The sequence below is a fragment of the Dendropsophus ebraccatus genome, chromosome 3, assembly GCF_027789765.1.
Source record: "Dendropsophus ebraccatus isolate aDenEbr1 chromosome 3, aDenEbr1.pat, whole genome shotgun sequence".
NCBI lineage: Eukaryota > Metazoa > Chordata > Amphibia > Anura > Hylidae > Dendropsophus > Dendropsophus ebraccatus.
The window spans coordinates 183,293,868-183,318,286 of record NC_091456.1 but is presented as its reverse complement, the minus strand read 5'-3'; the positions used below and the strand labels follow the sequence as shown (position 1 = coordinate 183,318,286).

The 24,419-nt window shown below is 41.8% G+C and overlaps 1 protein-coding gene across 1 annotated transcript; it reads left to right on the top strand.

The window, feature by feature from the left end:
- The first annotated feature begins 1,049 nt into the window (after positions 1-1,049).
- On the top strand, positions 1,050-22,593 carry AQP3 (aquaporin 3 (Gill blood group)). The gene is made up of 6 exons (XM_069963271.1): positions 1,050-1,228; positions 15,973-16,099; positions 17,177-17,314; positions 19,773-19,891; positions 21,517-21,734; positions 22,218-22,593. The coding sequence occupies exons 1-6, from the start codon at positions 1,121-1,123 to the stop codon at positions 22,387-22,389; spliced, it is 882 nt and encodes a 293-aa protein (XP_069819372.1). The 5' UTR covers positions 1,050-1,120; the 3' UTR covers positions 22,390-22,593.
- Positions 22,594-24,419: the final 1,826 nt, after the last annotated feature.

The window sequence follows — 24,419 nt, the reverse complement described above, 5'->3', positions numbered from 1 at the left end:
CTAGGGTAAGGATGGGGTGGTGACATCACTGAGAGGATAGCCGTCACCTCCCTTTCTCAGACAGCAGTATGTATTCCCTGAAGAACAGGATCTTGTATTTTGCAATCAGTTATAGAGTTGTAATTTACTCCAGTCTTCCAGTACTTATCAGCTGCTGTATGTCCTGCAGGAAGTGGTGTATTCTTTCCAGTCTGACACAGTGCTCTCTACTGCCACCTCTGTCCATAGCATGAACTGGTAGTATAGCTGCAGAGTGGCAGTCTGCAGCCTATGGTGGCTGTCTGGCTGTTGCAAAACTACAACTCCTTGCATACCTTCAGGGTATACTGGGAGCATACTAGGAGTTGTAGTTTTGCAACAGCTGGAAAGTCATAGGTTGGGAAACAGTAATGTAGAATAATCAAGACTTCTTTCAAATCAGCTGGTGTCACAAAGTTATACAGATTTGTAATTTACTTCTATTAAAAAATCTCCAGTCTTCCAGTACTCATCAGCTCCTGTATGTCCTGCAGGAAGTGGTGTATCCTCTCCAGTCTGACACAGTGCTCTCTGCTGCCACCTCTGTCCATGTCAGGAACTGTCCAGAGCAGGAGAGGTTTTCTATGGGGATTTGCTGCTGCTCTGGACAGTGGTGGCCGCAGAGAGCACTGTGTCAGACTGGAGAAACTACACCACTTCCTGCAGGACATACAGCAGCTGATAAGTACTGAAAGAGAGATACAGAGATAGGTAAATGTAACTTTTACAAGTGAACCTGCCAGTGATGCAATAACCTGAGATACAATGTTCCTGATTGTGCGGCTGTTTTCGTTTATTACAGGACAGAAGGTAAAGGGCGAACACGATGACAATCGGCCGCCTTCTGCGATTTCATCTTTATTGGGATTGTGGACTCTTCCAGGGTAAGGGGTGATGGGGGGGTGAACACCCAAACAAGTGCAAGGTGAGGAGCTGCAGAGACTGTGACGTGTGTATGTGTAGCACTGGGTGGGGAGAGGAGTGACTGTCTGCAGAGGATGGGAGGTGTCCCGCTCTAAACTTATAAGCTCACACACAGCACACACTCCTAGTCACTACTCTGCAGCCTTCAGCATCCAGCTCTCCCCTGACCTACAGCAACATGGGGCGCCAGAAGGAGATCCTCAACAGCATGTCTGGCATGCTGCGCATCCGCAACAAGCTGATCCGCCAGGCGCTCGCCGAATGTCTGGGGACTCTCATACTTGTCGTAAGTTACTTCAACACCGTTCTAACTTTTTTAATTCTTCTTCTTACTATTATAAATATTATATTTAATATTATTACTATTATTTTCTATTTTTTAACCATAATATTTTTTTTAGATTGTATTATTATTATTATTATTATTATTATTATTATTATTATTTTCTATATATTATCGTTTTATGATCTATTTTTATTTTCAACCATATTATTTTTATTTTATTCTTGTATTATTATTATTATTATTATTTTCTTTATATTATAGTTTTATGTATTTTTTGATATAATAATATAATAATCATAATAATTAGTAGTAGTAATTGTAGTATACAATTTATGCTGCTATTATTATGTTTTCTGTATATGATTATGTTTTATATATTATTATTATTTTGTATTATTATTACATTTTTTTTATATTTTTTCTATATATTTTTGTTCTATGTATTATCGGATATAATAATAACAATAATAATTGTATATTTTATGCTGCTATTATTATGCTTTCTATGTATTATTATGAGATAGATAGATAGGAGATAGATAGATAGATAGATAGATAGATAGATAGATAGATAGATAGATAGGAGATAGATAGATAGATAGATAGATAGATAGGAGATAGATAGATAGATAGATAGATAGATAGATAGATAGATAGGAGATAGATAGATAGATAGATAGATAGATAGGAGATAGATAGATAGGAGATAGATAGATAGATGATAGATAGGAGATAGATGGATAGATCAGTAGGTAGATAGGAAGTACATAAGTAGGTGGATAGATAGAGAAGACCACCAAAACTTCCAGAGTGTTGGTCTACCCAATGGCCAGTATACATAATACATGGTAGACCTAAGAAGTCTGGTCTTCATAAGGGGGTGGTCTTCTCTTTTGGAGAAGATTCATATAAAATGTATATCAGTAGATTGTATAGGAAGAAGTGAGTCTGCATCATAGATATATCATTGGAGTCAGTATATACTCCCTGGCTATAATAATAATAATAACAATAATAATAATAATAATAATAATAATAATAATATTTCATCTAACTTTGCCGTTGGTTTCCAGAATGGAAACGTTAATAAGGCAAGAAGCAAACGTTCCCCCCTTGTTATCTAATGGGACCAGGCTGCTGGGGTCACCGTCTTATCATCTTGTTTTTTTAGTTTATGATTTATGACTTGGATATCACATGAATGCACGGCGCCTTGGTCACATGACCCCTGCTGCATCGGTGGACTCCGATCAGTCACCTTGTTTGCTGTTCAAGTCGCAGCAAGTGTGAGATCAGTCCCGCAGGACATGCTGAGATCTGAGGGTTCATCCGCAGCTAGACAGGGGGCAGGTTAGCCATGGTGACCTCTAGGTCCACGTGTCTGTCTAGTAGGGATAGTGCAGGGGCTTTGCTACCTGTTGCCCTCCAGCTGTTCAAGAATGACAAGCCCCCACCCATTCCTTATTGTGAAGCATGCTGGGAGTTGTAGCTGAGGGGGGCGCAGGTCGCTGCCTGGTGGAACGCAGGAGGACGCTAAAAAAGAGACAGATGTTAGCGTCTTATTGGATTCCCAAAACTTTTGGGTTCACACTACTAATTGTCTTTTATCAGTTTTTGCAACAACAAAAAAAAACAGATGGAAAAACAGGTGCATTTGTGTGCCCATTTTGATCCGTTTTTCCATTGACTTCCATTATAAAAAAAAAAACGGATCAAAACGCAATACTTTTTTTTAGCATACACAAAAATGTGGTCGGTCACGTTAAAAAACGGATGCATTTTGATCTTTTTATAATAGAAGTAGATGGAAAAACGGAAGCGCACAAATGCACCCGTTTTTCCATCCGTTTTTTGCACAAACGGATGAAACATAAGTAGTGTGAACTGGTAGGGCGACCATAGGTTGCTTTCCCTACTCACTGCAGAACTCTATAGAGTGTATAAATGAATACAGGGTGGTGGCGCAGCGGTTTGCACGGTTCCTTCGCAGTATTAGGGTCCTGGATTTACGTCTCTGCTTTCATATGGGGCTTCTATGGCTCCTAAAGTTGCTTCTTGCCCTGAGAATACAGACTGATAGTTGTCTGAGGACGTGGTCCTAGTGTGAGCAGAAACAGTGGTGAGGGGTAGCAGGAATGATACAGTGTGGGAGATTAGATTGTGAGCTCTTGGGGTCAGGGCTGATGGTAGTGACGTGTTATGTTGGGTGTTGTAGGGGGGTTAGATTAGGAGCTCCATGCATAAAGGTGATAGGAATTATATCTAGTGTAAAATATTAGATTGTGAGCTCCTGTGGTCGGGGATGATGGGAGTTATACATTGTATATGGAATAGATTAGGTTGTGAGCTCAAAGGGGCAGAGATTGTTTTATTGTGTATGATGGATGTTTGGTTGTAAAGTCATTGTGATAGAGATGATGGGAGTTATACAGTGTGTGATATAGATGTTAGGCTGTAAAGTCATTGGGATAAGGATAATGGGAGTTATACAGTGTATGATATGGATGTTAGGCTGTAAAGTCATTGTGATAGAGATGATGGGAGTTATACAGTGTATGATATGGATGTTAGGCTGTAAAGTCATTGGGATAAGGATGATGGGAGTTATACATTGTGTATGACATGGATGTCAGGTTGTAAGCATCTGTGTTCAGGTATGATGGTGGTGATACATTTTATATAGTATAGGGGTTAGATAGTAAGCTTCTGTGGTCAGGGATGATGGTGGCGATACATTGTATAAAGGAGGTAGATTGTAAGCTCTTGGGACAGGTTTGATGGGAGTTATACATTGTATATGGTATGGATGTCTAGTTGAAAGCTTCTGTGGTCAGGGATGATGGTGGTGATACATTGTATACAGTATAGGGGTTAGATTGTGAGCTCATATGGATAGAGATGATGGTGGTGATACATTGTATATAGTATAGGGGTTAGATTGTGAGCTCTTGGGACAGGGATGATGGTGGTGATACATTGTATACAGTATAGGGGTTAGATTGTGAGCTCTTGGGACAGGGATGATGGTGGTGATACATTGTATATGGTATAGGGGTTAGATTGTGAGCTCATATGGATAGAGATGATGGTGGTGATACATTGTATACAGTATAGGGGTTAGATTGTGAGCTCTTGGGACAGGGATGATGGTGGTGATACCTTGTATACAGTATAGGGGTTAGATTGTGAGCTCTTAGTACAGGGATGATGATGGTGATACATTGTATATGGTATAGGGGTTAGATTGTGAGCTCTTGGGACAGGGATGATGGTGGTGATACATTGTATATGGTATAGGGGTTAGATTGTGAGCTCTTGGGACAGGGATGATGGTGGTGATACATTGTATACAGTATAGGGGTTAGATTGTGAGCTCTTGGGACAGGGATGATGGTGGTGATACATTGTATACAGTATAGGGGTTAGATTGTGAGCTCTTGGGACAGGGATGATGGTGGTGATACATTGTATATAGTATAGGGGTTAGAGTGTGAGCTCTTAGTACAGGGATGAGGTGGTGATACATTGTATATAGTATAGGGGTTAGATTGTGAGCTCTTAGTACAGGGATGATGGTGGTGATACATTGTATACAGTATAGGGGTTAGATTGTGAGCTCTTAGTACAGGGATGAGGTGGTGATACATTGTATATAGTATAGGGGTTAGATTGTGAGCTCTTAGTACAGGGATGATGGTGGTGATACATTGTATACAGTATAGGGGTTAGATTGTGAGCTCTTGGGACAGGGATGATGGTGGTGATACATTGTATATAGTATAGGGGTTAGATTGTGAGCTCTTAGTACAGGGATGATGGTGGTGATACATTGCATATGGTATAGGGGTTAGATTGTGAGCTCTTGGGACAGGGATGATGGTGGTGATACATTGTATATAGTATAGGGGTTAGATTGTGAGCTCTTGGGACAGGGATGATGGTGGTGATACATTGTATATAGTATAGGGGTTAGAGTGTGAGCTCTTAGTACAGGGATGTGTTGTGTAAAATTAGTTTGTGAACCTCTGTGGTCAGGGATGATGGGGGTGATACCTTGTGTAAGGTGTGTGTGTGTTAGGTTGTGATCTCATAGGAATAATGGAAGTAATATGCCATGTAAAATATTGAGATTAGATTGTCAGCTCCTGTGGTCAGAATGTATATAGAAGAATGTCAGGCTGCAAGCGTCTGGGTGGCAGGGATGATAGGAGTGATGCTTCTTATAAAATATTTGGATTGTGCTCCTCCGAGGTCAGGGATGATGGGAGTGCCATATCCTGTGTGTGGGATAGGAATATCAAGGAGCTGCTACATACATTGTACCAGCAGCCCAGAGCTTACACTATACCTCCATATGTTACAGGACGCCATATAACCCACAGGCTGCTGCATTCTTCTATCCTAGTCTACTGTATCAGTAACACAAAGCTCTCCCTGATGGGATGCAGCCAGTGTTTAAAATAGGAACCCCGGGGGGAATGACTGAGAGCAATAGTCTGCGGCGTTCCTCTGGAAACCTCTCTGCCTCCAGACATGTGCGCCATTCATATCCCCGGCTGCTGGACATTGCCTCCACCGCTGTACAAACAAATTGCTGCAAAAATAACACGTATCACACAATGGGGGAGAGATGGGGCAGATAGCGGGTATCACACCACAGGGAGCGTTCATTATTATTCACACCGCTGTTATTCTACCGCAGAGGATTGTATGGCATCACATTTCGGATACAGAGGAATCATTTTGCATCAATTTTTTTTTTTTTTTTTTACTTTTATTTTTATTTGCAAGGAGGGAAAAACTATGGGGGGGATGTATCAAACATGGTGTAAAGTGAAACTGGCTCTGTTGCCCCTAGCAACCAATCAGATTCCACCTTTCATTTTCCAAAGAGTCTGTGAGGAATGAAAGGTGGAATCTGATTGGTTGCTAGGGGCAACTGAGCCAGTTTCACTTTACACCATGTTTGATAAATCCTCCCCTATGTCTATGGGAGGCTTTGGAGCAATGGCATAATGCCGAAAATCCATGAAATGAACCACTTTTTATGGAAATATGGAGGATTTATGGACACCTATTTCAACAGAGCAGGTGTAGGGAACCTTCAGCCCTTCAGCTGTTGCAAAACTACAATTCCCATCATGCCTGGACAGCCAAAGCTTCGCTTCGGCTGTCCAGGCATGATGGGAATTGTAGTTTTGCAACAGCTGGAGAGCCAAGGTTCCCTACATCTGCCACAGAGAATGATTAGAACAAGCCAGGTACAAAAGCAGTAACAGCCTAGTACTACCAGGGGGGACTGGACTACTTATTTCCCAGCCTAATACTACCAGCCTCCTACTGCCCTCATTTTTTGATGCTTGACGCCTGACGATGCCCAGTTGTATTTAATAACCCTGGTGGAGGTGGATATAGGGGTAATAATGGGGAGTGGGCTTAGTGCTTACTGACTAACACTAGTACTGAATGCTGTCAGACGGCTTCACTAATAACCCAAAAATAAAGGGAAAAAATACACATAGAATAATAAAAAAAATTATTGAAATAAAAACACCCTTGAGCCCTTGTTGACCCTTTTATAAAAAATAATTTTTTTTTTGCATCATACCCTTCCGTCACCGGTTAACCCATACTTGGGATGTGCAGGGACGCTGCTATTAGATATACTTACATAGGACAATTCCTTTAAAAGCATATACTCTTAAATACTCAGGATGTGCAGGTAATGCCCCTGACTATTATATATACTTTTATATACAATTCTTTTAAGAGCATATACTCTTAAATACTGAGGATATTCAGGGAGGCTGCTATTAGATATACCTATATAGGACAATTCCTTTAAAAACATATACTCTTAAATACTCTGAATGTGCAGGGACACCGCTAGAAAATATACTTATATTCCTTTAAGAGCATATACTCTTAAATAGTTAGGATGTGCAGGGATGCTGCTGACTATTAGATATACTTTCCCTTTAAGAGCATATATGTTTTATAAATGATATATAGTTGATTTGCTGCCAATACCGCCATCTCTTCTGTTCTGGATGGATAAAGCCACCACCTGCTGTGGCCTTTCACATATCAGTGTGTAGTAAAGTTTATCTGGGGTTACATGCCAGCAACTACTAATGACGGGTGACTCAGAGGTTCATCTCTTATAAGACCAGCCCAAGTTTTCTTATAGATATTACAGGGCTGCTCCATCTGCAGATAACATGCTTGTAATATTTCCATTCAGGGACATAGTAACTACTTAGGCATGAGGGACAAGGATCCAGATCACTACTTATAAATGATAAGTGCTACTCGTGTGTAACTCACTAGCCCAAGTGTATGGTGACCATAGTAGTTGTCATGGGGAACCATGACATATCTCTCTCTAGTCCTGGGAATGGAAGGGTAATGTTTCTCCTTGAGGAGAGTAGGCACATTTATTCTGCACATGGAATTATGGGAAAACAATATGCAAAGTAGCTATTTCCCAGAAATAGAGGAGCTTGCTCTCTACTGCCATCTTGTGGAGAAAAGATTTCTCCTAAATTCTAAGCAATGGTACCTTCGAGGATCACAGCAAAGAAACAGGTTGCAGCATTGCCGGCGATGAATAGGTTAATTGAAACCGAGCCAAGTTTTTGGGATATGTTTATTAAGAACAGGTTCCTTGGGATCCTTGTGCCCTTTAAGAACTACTCTCAGGCTCCGTACCTGTGCCAAACTAAACACCTCTCTGTCCTATTCAGATGGCTGAGAACAATGGTGCTGCCCGAGCACAGACTCTCACTGTAATAAGTCTACAGAGGAAAGTGTTTCCCAACCTGCGGCTCTTCAGCTGTTGCAAAACTATCGGCTGTAAGAGCATGATGAGGGTGGTAGTTGTGCAACAGCTGGAGAGTCGCAGGTGTTAAACACTGCTTTAAAGAGTAATAGAGGTATATAGAGCTGCAGGGCATGATGGGAGTTGTAGTTTTGCAACCGCTGGAGAGTGGCAGGTTGGAACACTGCTGTAAAGAGTAGTAGATACGGATAAAGGGTTAAAGGGGTAATTCACAAAAAAAAAATATATCTTTCAGATCAACTGGTGCCAGAGATTTGTAATTTATGTCTAAAAAAATCTCTTCCAGTACTTATTAGTTGCTGTATGTCCTGCAAGAAGGGCTATTTTTTCCAGTCTGGAGAGCAGGAGAGGATTTCTATGGGGATTTGCTGCTGCTCTGGACAGTTCCTGACATGGACAGAGGTGGCAGCAGAGAGCACTGTGTCAGACTGGACAGAATACACCACTTCCTGCAGGACATACAGCAGCTGATAAGTACAGAAATACTGGAGATTTTGTCGGTCTAAACCCATATTACTACCTCTGCTACCTCGCTGGCATTCACATTTATGGGACATGTATGTGTGACCCAGTGACACTCATATGCCATAGAGACAGCTCATACCAGCCATAGAAACAGCTCATACGTGTCATAGAGACAGCTCATACGTGCCATAGAGACAGCTTATACGTGCCATAGAGACAGCTCATACCAGTTATAGAGACAGCTCATACGTGCCATAGAGACAGCTCATACGTGGCATAGAGACAGCTCATACCAGCCATAGAGACAGCTCATACCAGCCATAGAGACAGCTCATACCAGCCATAAAGACAGCTCATACCACCCATAGAGACAGCTCATACGTGCCATAGAGACAGCTCATACGTGCCATAGAGACAGCTCATACCAGTTATAGACAGCTCATACGTGCCATAGAGACAGCTCATACCAGTTATAGAGACAGCTCATACGTGCCATAGAGACAGCTCATACGTGCCATAGAGACAGCTCATACGTGCCATAGAGACAGCTTATACCAGCCATAGAGACAGCTCATACCAGCCATAGAGACAGCTCATACCAGCCATAGAGACAGCTCATACCAGCCATAGAGACAGCTCATACGTGCCATAGAGACAGCTTATACCAGCCATAGAGACAGCTCATACCAGCCAGAGACAGCTCATACCAATGGCACCGAAACCTGTCTCCATTATGCACTGGGTCTGGGACTGGCTTGGGACCCCACCACTCCCACTACTGGTGGCTGCTGATCAGTTTTGGGATAATACAATTCCCTATTATCCCAATACTGATCAGCAGCCACTAGTAGTGCTAATGGTGGGTCCCAGGCCAATCCCAGACCCAGGAACAAGACCCTCTTTGGATTCCTCCTGCCGGGGGGTATATGGTATCGGCGTGTCTATACTTTTACAGGAGCTATATGGATGTGAGGCGTCAAGCGTTCTATGGAATGTTTCCAATAATTCAAAGTACTCTCTGTGCAAAGGTGAAATATTTAAAGGAGCAGTATCACTTTACTCGTCGCACAGTCGGATCATCTATCAATAGGACACTCATAGATGGAAAGTCACAGGTTCAGGAACACTGTATTAAGACAATTGAAGACTGCTGGTTCATCATGGGAGTTGTAGTTCTGCAATCGGTGGAAAGCCACAGTATGGAGCTCCATAGTTTGGGCACTACTACCTTAGATCATGCTAAAGGCTGTCAGGGCATGCTGGGAGTTATAGTTTTGCAACAGTTAGAGGGCCACCGGGGGTGTGTGTGGGGGGGTGTTCTTGTTATTATTGGGGGGGGGGGGGGGTTCTTCCCATTTTCCATACACATTTGGACGGGTTAATATAACAAAATTTATTGCTGTTTTCTTTCCATTTGTAAACTTGCCGCCATCTGCGCCGTAAAGTTCTATCAAGTTGCCGACAATAAATGTTTGCACGTCGCTCTGGAAAATTAACAAGGGTCATAAGGGATTTATAGGGAAGCTGTAAAGATGTGGGAGTGATGGCTATGAAACGCTGAGGTTAGTGATGGCGAGGTGACAGCGCACAGTGACTCAGGACGCTTTCTTATATTTTATGTATGATGGGGCACAGATCTGTTGTGAATTGTGCAATGAGAGGAAAGGGTGGAGTATACGGATTGGACGTTGGGGAGGTGGGGGCAAGCCATTGCATCATGGGATATAAGGTAGTGGGTGCCGCCCCATTATATGGGGGGGGGGGGGGTGATGAAAAAAAATATCATAGAGGACAATGACATCTTTGTTATTTATAAGTTGCAGAACAGTGGCCTTGTAGTGCTGGGGTCCAGGGCTCGAAGGCAACGTCTGCATGGATGTTCTCCTAGTGTTTGCGCTAGTATTCACATTTCCTCACTAAGGGCGGGTTCAGACTACGGAATTCTCGTGGATGAATTCCGTCGGATTCCATTGCCTGTACACGCTCACGGCAGCGCGCCTTTCTGCCGGCTGATTCCGCTATCCGCCGAAAGAGTTGATGTATCAATTCTTTCGTCGGAATGTGGAATCCACCCGTGCATAGAATGGTGTCTATGGCGCCGTCGGAGAGGCGCGCGACCGCGAGCACGTACAGGCAACGGAATCCATCTGCGAGAATTCCGTAGTCTGAACCCGCCCATATACTGAGCTTAGATTTGGAGAACTGCTCTATTTATGGGTTGGCAGCTGCAGTACCACTTATGGCCACTAGAGGGCCAATGTAAACCTCAGCAGTAGAATTTATAGGCTACTCTACAGCAGGGACTGATGTGCCGCACATGTATAAGGTTTAATAATCATGGGGGGAGATTTATCAAACATGGTGTAAAGTGAAACTGGCTCAGTTGCCCCTAGCAACCAATCAGATTCCACCTTTCATTTTCCAAAGAGTCTGTGAGGAATGAAAGGTGGAATCTGATTGGTTGCTAGGGGCAACTGGGCCAGGTTCACTTTACACCATGTTTGATAAATCTCCCCCATGTGTATTATAAGGACAGTAAGGAAGAAATGACTGTCTGTAAAACCACAGATGGCCTATGGCAATCCCTAACACTATCCCAGCATGAATGAGGCCCAGATTTATTTGCAGTCCTATGTAAATCCACAAATTACATATGGTACGTACCATGTACGAAACAACAGGTTCGGCTCTGCTACATCGATAGTGACAAGAAAGCTGCCAGGGTCCGTGAGCTACCAGTATTTTCCCCTATAAACCTCAGGTGTCTGCCATGTTAGGTGGGTGCAGGATGCCAGCTGCTGATACCCACCATGCCCTAACATGCAATGGGCAATTTATTAATCCCTCGCTGCACACTGCTCCTTGTTCTAGTTTCTTTCTTGGGGCAGAATTAAAGGAATTCTGCAGGCGAGGAGATAAATCTCACCCTCTGCGATGATGAAAAGCAGACGCCTGATACGGCCTGGCCAACACTGGGACCTATTGTGCCAAGGAGACTGCAGGAAGTAGCTGTTTGCATTGTGGAGGGTCCGATCTAGTCCAAAGTCCCTTCCTGTAGTGATGTGAGAAGGTGCCAGGACCTGCTGGGGATTAACCGCATCTATAATGCATAAGACACCGCACCTGTATGCGAAGGGGAAGGAATCCTAAAAAAGTCCATACATTGTCAAGCTTAAAGGATCAACTGCTGCCATGCAGATTTGTAATTTAGTTTTATTAAAAAATCTTCAGTCTTTCAGTACTTATCAGCTGCTGTATGTCCTGCAGGAAGTGGTGCTCCTACTATCCCCTTCTCCAGGTTTTATGGACCATCTGCTATACTCTGCCCCTGATATTATAGATTTGCTTATACTAGTATACTTGCATCTGTTGTGGACCTTAAAGGAGAACCCCAGCAAAAATGTTTATCGTTCAAATCAACTGGTGCCAGAAATTTGTAATTTACTTCTAAAAAAAAAAATAAAAATTAAGTTTTCTAGCAAAAAGTGGTGTATTCTTTCTAGCCTGGAAAGCAGGAGAGGATTTCTATGGGGATTTGCTCCTGCTCTGGACAGTTCCTGACATGGACAGAGGTGGCAGCAGAGAGCACTGTGTCAGACTGGAGAGAATACACCACTTCCTGCAGGACATACAGCAGCTGATAAGTACTGGAAGACTGGAGATTTTTTTAAAAGAAGTAAATTACAAATCTATATAACTTTCTTTCATCTGAAAGAAAAAACGGTTTTGGTGAACAATCCCTTTAACTGCAAACAAGAGCGGTGTTGTCTCTGGAAGAAAGTGGCCATGTTGTTCTAAGGCTGGAGAACCACTTTAAAGCCTGCGCCCCTGCCTTCTGTCACTGGTTCCATGCTCCACGCCGCTCACGTGTGTTGCGATGCGCGGTACAGTGAGGAGGAAGGGTTAATGCATTCCAGTGGTTTCTGGCCGGGCAGGGAGCCATTCTAGTTAATCTATTAATCTCTGTGCACACATCTCAGGTATATAGCTGGGGGATGATCCCGGCCACATAAAGGCTCCTCTAATCCACTAAGGGAATTGGGCAAAACCCATTAGGTCTGATTCTTATTCATTGTTATCGGCCGCGGTTGGTATGAAAGGTGGAAATAAGGTAAAGGCATATATATATATATATATATATATATATATATATATATATATATATATATATATATATATATATATATATACCTCTCCTAAGTGAATAGTCACCAAGTGGTGGCTCCCCAGCTATTGCAAAACTATGACTCCCATCATCTACCTATTATCTATCTATCTATTTATCTCCTTTCTATCTATCTATCTCCTATCTATCTATCTATCTATTTATTTATCTCCTATCTATCTATCTATCTATCTATCTATCTATCTATCTATCTATCTATCCTTACTTATAGACTCAAACCCATTAACATACAGCATTTCCTGGAACTATTGGCCTTTTCCCTCATAACCTGGCTGTACATATATATATATATATATATATATATATATATATATATATATATATATATAGCTCTGGCATACGTGGAATGGCTCCTAGACATTCCTTGGCTCAGGTTCCTTCACACCGTATCAGGGTCGGAGTCCCCAGAGATGAAGGAGCGATGACATTCCCCGGCTGATGTGTTGACCTTCTAATGGACGCAGATCGATGGCTTCAATGTAAATTTAGATGTCAAAATTTGGTTCATTCACGGACGGTGACGTCAAGAGACATCATGGGTTCGGTCGTTTTCTTGTATATGTCAGCTTATTTGGGAGTCTAGAGGTCTCCAGTGGTCTTCTAGAGACATCTTAAGATACTGAGGCCCTCAGGCAGATGCAAAACTACAATTCCCATCATTCTTGGACATGACCAGGCATGATGGGAACTGTAGTTGTGGAACAACTGGAGGGCCGCAGGTTGAAACCCATATAGCCAATAAGGAAACATGGGATGAGAAATACTGATGGATCTTCTGGGTCTATGTCGGACGTTATGTTTTACACAGGCTGAGGTGTCTATATAGACTCCATGTTGTGGCGCCACGTCCCACTCCGCACACAGTCCTCCGCACACACCTATACAATGCGGTCTCAGCTTTCACGTGGATGCGTGCCCAACAGGATCCTCACTCTCTGCAAACAAAAACAGGATCCACAGGATGAGACTGCCAGCTGGCTGCCGACCCAGCAATGTTCCACTATTAATCCAATAAAATCAAATCATTTACCCACCTATAAAAACAACAATAAAATTCAGCGACTGTAGAGTAATGTGTCCAGGAGGTTATCAGCCGAGCAGCTGCAACGTCTCACAAGTCTGCACAGCTTCTCCACTGTTTGTTCAGTATGGGCCATTCCACTTCTATTGACTACACATTACGGCACAATGGGGTTTATTGACTGGGCCGTATGCTTAACGTACATACACATTACTCCCCAGCACCATGACTGTGGATACACATAATGATAGGTGATGTTTTCACTGCTCAATAAGGGGACAGGTATAAAGGAGTGAAGCAAGCTACACTATATACAATTATATATGCTATAATACTGCCCCCTATATACAAGAATATATATAACTACTATAATACTGCTCCTATATACAAGAATATAACTCCTATAATACTGCTCCTATATACAGGAATATTTCTACTATAATACTGCCATCTATATACAAGAATATAACTACTATAATACTGTTCCTATATACAAGAATATATCTACTATAATACTGCCCCTATATACAAGAATATAACTACTATAATACTTCTCCTATATACAAGAATATAACTACTATAATACTACTCCTATATACAGGAATATAACTACTATAATACTGCCCCCTATATACAGGAATATAACTACTATAATACTGCTCCTATATACAAGAATATAACTACTATAATACTGCTCCTATATACAAGAATATAACTACTATAATACTGCTCCTATATACAAGAATATAACTACTATAATACTGCTCCTATATACAAGAATATAACTACTATAATACTGCTCCCTATATACAAGAATATAACTACTATAATACTGCTCCTATATACAAGAATATAACTACTATAATACTGCTCCTATATACAAGAATATAACTACTATAATACTGCTCCTATATACAAGAATATAACTACTATAATACTGCTCCTATATACAGGAATATAACTACTATAATACTGCTCGTATATACAGGAATATAACTACTATAATACTGCCCCTATATACAGGAATATAACTACTATAATACTGCTCCTATTGTTATATTTTCCATTGTGCAATCATACAGATATCAGTTAGGCCGCGGTTGTGTAACCTCTCCCCCCGCCGTCTATAATGTGATGTCTATAGGAAACATTTGACGGTTTTACAGCGTGTCGCGCTGAACTGAAGACATTTACAGCAGGCGGTGTAACATTGTGATGAGTCTTATGGACACAATGGAGTGACTGTAAATACGGCACACATGTAATAAGTGTTATTGGGAACAATTAATACCGAGTGTTTCACAAGCTCCTCCACTAGTTCATGTTTACTGCAAGCACTTCAGCTAGTCAGCGAGTAATACAGGTTCTGGCCGTCAGCCATATCTACCAGGCCAGGCTACGTCTGCTCCGGTGATGGCGGTTTTCATCATCATCATCATCACCATCATCGCCTGTGGTGAGCTGATCAGATTGTTTCAGGAAAGAAAGACAGTCCCAGACAGAGCATTGCAATGGAATGAGCAGGGTGCACTGCAGCACAGAGTATTTCAGGAGAGAATAGTACATGCTGCTTATATGATGATGACGGGTGCAGGGGGAGGGGGGGGGGTGGTGGCTCCTATTAGTTATGGAATATACACACCACAAGTCATGTGAACAGGGGCTTATAAAGTTTTTTTTTTTTTTAAACTTACTTTGCATTATTTGTTGTTTTGCTATTAAGATTCCCAGTTAGATGTGTGGACGGATATCAAATCTCATATTCTCTTGGTATCAGGACAAATCTGTACCAGAACCCTGTGACTTCCCCTGGATGAGTGGCAGACGCTTTTCTATGACAATCTCCAGGCTGATAGGGGAATGAGAATAGTGGTAGATGTGTTTAATATAGCTGGTGCCAGAAAGTGCAAGAGATTTGTAATTTACTGCTATTAAAAAATCACACGTTTTCAAATACTTACAGCTGCTGTATGTCCTGCGGGAAGTGGTGTATTCTTTCCAGCCTGGAGGGCAGGAGAGGTTTTCTATGGGGATTTGCTACTGCTCTGGACAGTTCCTGACATGGACAGAGGTGGCAGTAGAGAGCACTGTGTCAGACTGGAGAGAATACACCACTTCCTGCAGGACATACAGCAGCTGATAAGTACTGGAAGACTTGAGATTCCGTATTGTGTGACTGCAGAGTGTATGGAGTATTGGTAATAATGTTGGGGTCTCTCTCTGTTCTGCAGATGTTCGGCTGTGGCTCGGTGGCTCAGGTGGTCCTCAGTAAAGGCTCCCATGGTCTCTTCCTGACTGTCAATCTGGCTTTCGGATTCGCCTGCATGCTGGGAATTCTCATTGCCGGACAGGTTTCAGGTAAGTGTAATAACCTCCGATGCTTTGTATAATGTTCCATACACACAGCTGGCTACAATGCATCCATCCTTCTCCCAGTATATAGAGATGTATGTTTTTTTTTAGTCTTACACCTCCTAGTTCTATCATTATTCCCTTCGTTCCTCCTTAAAGGGGATTTTTTTTCTTCAAAATAACAGGTTTCAGAAAGTTATATAAGTTTGTAATTTATTTCTATTTAAAAAAAAATCTCCACTGTTCCAGTACTTATCAGCTGCTGTATGTCCTGCAGGAAGCGGTGTATTCTCTCCAGTCTGACACAGCACCTCTGTCCATGTCAGGAACTGTCCAGAGCAGTAGCAAATCCCCATAGAAAACCTCTCCTGCTCTGGACAGAGGTGGCAGCAGAGAGCACTGTGTCAGACTGAAAAGAATACACCCCTTCCAACAGGACATACAGCAGCTGATTAGTACTGGAAGACTGGAGATTTTTAAATCAAAACATTTTACAAATTGGTATAACTTTCTGACACCTGTTGTTTTGAAAGTTTTTTTTTTTTTTTTTTTTGCCGGAGTTCCTCTTTAAGGCGACTTTTTCTTCTCTTTCCCCTTTGAGTTAGCTGACACAGTGTAGAAGGTTAGGGATAGACATGATGGATACATATTAGAACACGTATGGATGCTCACTCACTTCACTCACTGGATACAATTCAACAGAAAACATAGATATATAGGAGCTCCCCTTTAGGGTGTGTTCACACCTACAGGATCCGCAGCAGATTTGATGCTGTGTTCAGTTATTGTTATTATTCAGTTATTGTTATTATTATTATTCAGTTATTATTCAGAAATCTGTGGATCCGCAGCAGAAAATACGCTGCGGATCCAGTAAGTGTGAACGTACCCTTAAGAGGAACATTATAGGTTGGCGTACCTTTAATTTGCAGGTACAATGTGTGAAGATGATGAATAAGCGTCAGGCATTCCTGATGCTTACTGAACTTTTCTATTGACATTCCCTATAGAGTAAACAGAGCCTGTCCCCGTTCCTGTTCCCTTCCATTGTCACCTTCTTACAATGCTCATTGTTCTCCGCAGGCGGCCATCTGAATCCAGCTGTAACTTTTGCCTTGTGTATCATGGCAAGAGAACCTTGGATCAAGTTCCCAGTGTATACCCTGGCACAGACCCTAGGAGCGTTCCTCGGAGCTGGCATCGTCTATGGCTTGTACTATGGTGAGTGAAATACAGAACGTATTAGGTCAGGGAACATTGGCCCTCCAGCTGTTGCAAAACTACAACTCCCATCATGCCTGGACAGCCAAAGCTAAAGCTTTGGCTGTCCAGGCATGATGGGAGTTGTAGTTTTACAATAGTTGGAGAGCTAAGGTTCCCTACCCCTGTGTTAGGGTTTACAGAGTTAGGCTATGTTCACACTACGTAAAATAACGGCCATTGTTTTCACCGGCCGGACTTTTACGACCGAAACTACGTCCGGCTTCCTAGCATGTTTTTAAGCGGGCTGAAACAGGTCATTTACTTTAAATACTGCGCCCAGCCCGAGAAGCCACTCAGAAAACTTTTTACATCAAAATCAAGTTTAATTCGGCAGATATAAGTTTTACGTTCGCGGCCGCATTGAAATCCACGGCCGTTGTTGCAGTATTACCGGCCGGAAATAATTGACATGTTTATTTTTCACGGGGGATGTATAAACAATGGCCGGTATCTGATACGTAGTTTGCATTCAACGGCCGTAGTTACATTGCATTGCAGTTTTGCGCCGAGAACTACGGACGTTGTTTTACGTAGTATGAACATAGCCTTAATATAGAGAGGGTCACCAGTCAGGAATCGGTCGGCAACCTTGACAATGTATCTGCTGCTCTATAGACAGAATACAGGCTGCAGTAAACAGCATCGTAGTCCCATGTTTTACACAAAAGGCGGAATATTCAGGACCTATTCATACATAGGGGAGCAACCATTTTTATAGTACAAGTACATGGTGAAACCTGTGTTGGCAATAGGTGCTGGGCTATATCAATAAAATAAAAAAAATAAAAAAGAACAAAAAAGAAAGAGCAAAATAGAAATAAATCTAAAATAAAAAAAAGAAAATATAGAAAATATAATATTGAAAAATTAAAGTCAGTATAATATGTATACAGTGTATATCTATATCTATCTATATCTATCTATATTTACATGTGTGAAAATATATTACTAATATTAAAATATAGAAGGAAATAAAAATATAACTCAAAATGATAATAAAATAGAAAATAAAAACAGGAAAAAAAAATTTATTTCATTTTTTTTTATTTTACATTCGAAAATTTTGTTTGCGCTTCATTTTCTATGTTTTTTTTATATAATTATTCTTAGCTATATATATATATATATATATATATATATATATATATATAGCTAATAATTATATATAAAAAAAGACAGAAAATGAAGCGCAAATAAAATTTTCGAATGTAAAATAAAAAAATGAAATAAAAAAATAAAAATTAGCGAATATAAAACAAAACAAATGAAACAAAAAACCTAAACTGAAAAAAATAAAACAGAAAAATAAAATTGATTTGTAATAAATGTAAACTATAAAAATAACTTCTGTATAATAATAAGTATATAACGCTGTAATAACATGAAGATATATAGAGCTTTTTAGGCTCAGAAAGCCCAGTACACCAGTTCCCACCCTGTCCCTGTCCTGTATATGACACCTATAATATATAGTAAGCGGCTTATTCAGGTTTTCCCACTTCTAAGCCTATAATTTTGCTGCCAAGCACAGCAGGTCCCACCCAGGAGTCTTTACTCCATGAGTGAAATATGGCTGAGAACTAAAAAATAAAGTCATTAGGAGATGGCAGGAAGTGACAATTATGTGGGTGCAGCGTTCACACCAGGGTGTCATGTCGGCTGACTCTCTGCTAAGGGCCCAGTTGTAGAATAGTCAGAACAGGTTCCACCAGCATCGGGCCGGTATAAATGGCTGGATCTCAACCAAGGAGCTACTGGGAAAAATAATAAATGACCAAAATATCATTAAGTGTCATTGTGTGAATTCTCTCTATTGTTTATGAGCCGGAAACATAACAGGTGAACAGAAACCCGTGTGTTTCAGCCTATAGATGTTGTCAGCTACTATTAGCTCCCCCTGCTGGTAACTGCGGGTAGCAAGAATTTAGTCTATTAGTCTAGACTAGTCTATTCAAATCAGAAAGTTATATAAATTTGTAATTTACTTCTATTTAAAAATCACCAGTCTTCTAGTACTTATCAGCTGCTGTATGTCCTGCAGGAAGTGGTGTATTCTGTGTATTCACACAGTGCTCTCTGAGCAGGAGAGGTTTTCTATAGGGATTTGCTGCTGCTATGGACAGTTCCTGACATGGACAGAGGTGGCAGCAGAGAGCACCGTGTCATACTAGAAAGAATACACCACTTCATGCAGGACATACAGCAGCTGATAAGTACTGGAAGACTGGAGACTTTTTAAATAGAAGTAAATTACAATCTTTTAAAAAAATAGACCTATAAAACATCTCTACTATGAACGGAATATGATGTTTTGGAGATGGGGAGGGATGGGTCACGGTAACGATTTAGCAATGTGTTTTGCACTATATGTTCCTTACACAGACTTTAGATAACATATTCTTTTCCTATATTTCAGACGCCATCTGGTATTTCGCAAATGACCAGCTGTATGTGACCGGCGCGAATGGCACAGCCGGTATCTTCGCTACTTACCCTACGGAACATCTCACTCTCATGAACGGCTTCTTTGACCAGGTAAAAGCAACGTCCGTCTGTTATGTGGGTTCACCTAAGGGACGCTAACACAGTAATCTATTGATAGTCCAGCACTGAGCTGAAATGCTGTGAATGGTATGAACCTGTCATTGAGACTTGACAGAAGACAGTCCGCTAGCTGGGACCCTGACCGATAGAATAGTTTAGTATAACTCAGGCATGAAAGGCAAATGACGCATTCCCCCAAATGCTATTTATTGACTTCCAAAAACACACATAACAGTGATGCTTTTAAAACTGCAGGCCTGTATTATACTCCAGAGCTGAAATCACAATTCTTCTGGTTATTAATGGAAAAAGTCAGAGACATGCTCCTATAATGCAGGAAAGAGGGGGGCATCAGACTCTACAGCGCATTGCTATACAAAATGACTATAGCAAGATGTGAAGTTTGCAGAATTGTGCATGCAGCTCCGCAGTATAATACAGGTTGTATATCAAGGAGATAAGGAATGTAATGTATTGACTACGTGACTGAACTTTACATGTAAATCAAGTTTACGTGTAAACTGTAAAATAGTGTCCAGGGGCGGCGTCTCCTTCTGATAATATATAGTCATGCCCCGTGAGAGAGTCATGCCCCGTGAGTTCTTATGATTATTTTAGCAATAGTTCTTGTACAGTGTTTTGCCCCTGGCAATGTGATATACATGCATGGGTCTCATATCTGCAGCACTCAGCGAGTTGTCCCAGACCCCTCCCCCCCAGCACTATCTTCTGACCTCCGTCGACCTTGAGACATGTCTCCGTAATTAAATATCCCCTAACATGTCTTAACAAATCTGACCTTGACAACATACCAGATGCCTCCTCCCTACTCCAAATTCAATAAGGTCTTTGTTCAACTTCAAGAAAACAAACTTCCATACTCTCCGGGACTCGACCACTTCTACCGATTAACAAAATAAACCCCAAAAAAGCAAAAAAATTAAGATCACAAATATTGCAGCCCCCCATATTTAGAGTTTCCATTATACTTTACTTTAGGCATCTTTATTAAAGGGATTTTCCACTCAAACATAACTTTTCATACGTTGGTGCCTAAGGTGAGAATAACAATTCCTTCCATACTTGTTATTATCTTTTCAGTCTCCTCCCCCCTGTTCTGAGCTGCTGCTTTCTGCTGAAGACACAAAAATCTGTGTGTGAGCTTTTATTTCTGTCTCCCACTCCTTTCCCCTCCTTCTGAGACAGCCGATGTAAAGAAGTCCCTGGCAGGCTGTATATCCAACTTTGTAGCCTCTTTGTAATGCTGAGAGGGTTAACCTGAGGTCACGTCGCTGATGAACTCCCTGTGATTATCCCTCCCACCATTGCAAAGAATCAACAAAGTTGCAGATACAGCCTGCCAGGAACTTGTTTACATCAGCTGTCTCAGAACGGAGGGGGAGACAGAGACAAAAGCTCACACACAGATTTTTGTCTTCAGCAGAAAGCAGCAGCTCAGAACTGGGGGAAGGAGACTGAATAGATAATAACAAGTATGGAAATAATTGTTAGTCTTATAATAGGCAGCAACATATCAAGTTATGTTTGAGTGGAATACCCCTTTAGGTTAAAGTTATAATATCGTTAATTTTATTAATTGTTTATTTCCCCCCTAGTTTATCGGTACTGCCGCTCTGATCGTGTGTGTCTTGGCCATCGTTGACCCCTACAATAACCCCATTCCTCGTGGGCTCGAGGCTTTCACTGTTGGGTTTGTCGTCCTTGTCATTGGATTGTCCATGGGCTTCAACTCCGGCTATGCCGTCAACCCTGCTAGGGACTTTGGGCCGCGACTTTTCACCGCCTTGGCCGGCTGGGGCACAGAGGTCTTCAGGTAAGTGTACAGAAAAAAAATTGTAGCTATATACCGTCTAGGGGAGATTTATCAAACATGGTGTAAAGTGAAACTGGCTCAGTTGCCCCTAGCAACCAATCAGATTCCACCTTTCATTTTCCAAACAGTCTGTAAGGAATGAAAGGTGGAATCTGATTGGTTGCTAGGGGCAACTGAGTCAATTTCACTTTACACCATGTTTGATAAATCTCCCCCGTAGTATGTATTTTATACTATTTTATGTATGTATCTGGATGAAAACATCCCAGCATTCCCTGCACGGTATAGATCCCTGTTTTGTAATATGGTTGTGGGAGTAAATGGAGCTTAATAGCAAACCCCACCTGAACTGGAGACAAGAGCGGTGCTGTCTCTGGAAGAAAGTGGCCATGTTTTTTGTAGCTCTGGATAACTCCTTTAGCTTTCATACTGTATCTACTCCATACAACAAACTAATAAATTGCTCTTGGTTCCTTCCCATAGTGCTGGCGGGCAGTGGTGGTGGGTCCCCATCGTCTCACCCTTGCTGGGAGCCTTTGCCGGAGTACTGGTCTACCAACTGATGATCGGCTGCCATATTGTTGAGAATAAACCAGAGTCTACCGAACAAGAGAACGTCAAGTTGTCCAACGTCAAACACAAAGAGAGGATCTAAAGAGACTAGAGGACTGAATACTCATAACATGGCTGTAACTAGCCAAGAACAAGATGGCGGAGGATGACCTCCGTGTGTCTTAGATGTTAGATATTTCTTGTATACTATTAGTAGCTTGTGGATGTGCAGAAACGTCATCCCCTATCGAGCAGATACGTCTTCCCTTGCCATGCTCTGTACATAAAGCTATATCTATGGACTGTGGTATTGAGTTATACAAGAGCACCGTATTTTATCCCATTTTTGTCAATTTACAAGGGCATCTGTACTATAGAAGTAACCCCTATGGCTACTATGGGTCTATGGGGAGGAGGAAGGCCCAGCTCAGTCTGTATCCATCAACCATCTCCCTTTCCAGGCTCCTCAACTATATCGAACAGGGGAAAAAATGGAACCTCCATTGGTTGTCCATGGAAGAGAAGGGAGGGGACAATGTCTGGACACTCTGGATCCAGAAATTAGAGGCATGAACCGGCAGCAGGTTGGGGACCCATCTGGATCAGCACTGAATGCAGCTCTGTTACTGAGTTTATTACTATACATCCTTTTTTTTTTTAGATTTTATATGGACAACCAATATATAAAAAATGTCATGAATATTCACCAGGCCCTTAAAGTTTGGTTCCCTAGTGGTAACTGCAAGTTGTTCAATCATTTATGAAAAAACTCAGCCAAATCTTGCAGCATTGCTTCAGCGTATTGTGCCGGACAGGTGGTCCATGATGTCTACCAACCAAGTGTCTCAGAGTCTGGATGACCACCACTACTTTGTTTGAGATTACCAACACATAACTGTTCTTATACGGCAACAGCGCCACTATTGGCCAAAGGCTGTGTCTAGGATCACAGCTAAATTGAGTTGCAACGCCAGTCACAGCCTAGAGAGGCCCTGTTCCTGTTCAAGGGCAGCCATCTTTTCCTAATCTGAAAACTTTGCTTACAGAAAGATTTAGCTGCTGTACTACATACCATGCTACACAGGCTTGTATATGCAATGGTCCAGCCATCTTTTATAAAAATGCGAGAGTACATGCCAAGTTGGGTGAACCAGTCGCCATTCATGTATATGGACAGGTATGACGTGCCTTAGAGTGCTTGATACTGGGGTTGAATTAGGGGAAGGGGGTGAGAAGGGTTAGGTAATGTAATGGTCCTGCCTAAAAAGAATTGTTTGTAGGTTATACTTGAAGACGTGGAGGTTGGAAATTAATCTGACTGTGGCAGTGCATCCCGGAGCACTAGAAAAGTCAGAAAGGCTGGATTGTAAAGGAAGTTAATCTTAGGTCAATGGCAGAACGTAAAGCCTGGGTTGCTAAATGTAGGAAAGATGAGAGTGAACGTCAGGCACTTCTACTCCGCACGTGATAGACGGGAAATCACCAGCCCATCCAAAAAGGAGCAACTCCCAGCAAAGACAGAGAGTCCCGGAAATGGGCCTAGAAGAGTTTATTTCGTCCACCATTCCTCAAAGAACACCTAGCTAGTCGGGTCAGGTGGAAGGCGGCTAAGAGGGAGGAGATGGAAGGTGCAGCACTTGGGAGAGCCTTGCGAATAGAAGTTGAATGTATTCTCTAGTAAATTGGCAACCACTGCACACGGGAAGGCATTGGTATAATGGATGGACAAAGATGAGCTTGCCGATTGTATAGAGATGGAGACTTGGCCAAGACTTCGTAAAGTACATGGAGATGATCACAAGCTAGGCATGGAAGGTCAAGTGGCACATGGACACCCTAAGATTCAGGTGACAAGATTTGGAACCATTGTATGGTACACTAACACAGCACAGTCATTCATCATTCTTCTCCTCCAAGATCCCACTCGCCAATAGAAGTCCAAATAGTCCACTCCGACAGTAATGTAGACTATGGGGGAGATTTATCAAACATGGTGTAAAGTGAAACTGGCTGAGTTGCCCCTAGCAACCAATCAGATTCCACCTTTCATTCCTCACAGAGACTTTGAAGAATGAAAGGTGGAATCTGATTGGTTGCTAGGGGCAACTCAGCCAGTTTCACTTTACACCATGT

Excerpts from the sequence above, each read along its gene's own strand:
- AQP3 (XM_069963271.1), top strand. The coding sequence starts at position 1,121 with ATGGGGCGCCAGAAGGAGATCCTCAACAGCATGTCTGGCATGCTGCGC. Across the intron at positions 1,229-15,972 it reads TGGGGACTCTCATACTTGTC|ATGTTCGGCTGTGGCTCGGT; the intron begins GTAAGTTACTTC and ends TCTGTTCTGCAG. Across the intron at positions 19,892-21,516 it reads TGAACGGCTTCTTTGACCAG|TTTATCGGTACTGCCGCTCT; the intron begins GTAAAAGCAACG and ends TTTCCCCCCTAG.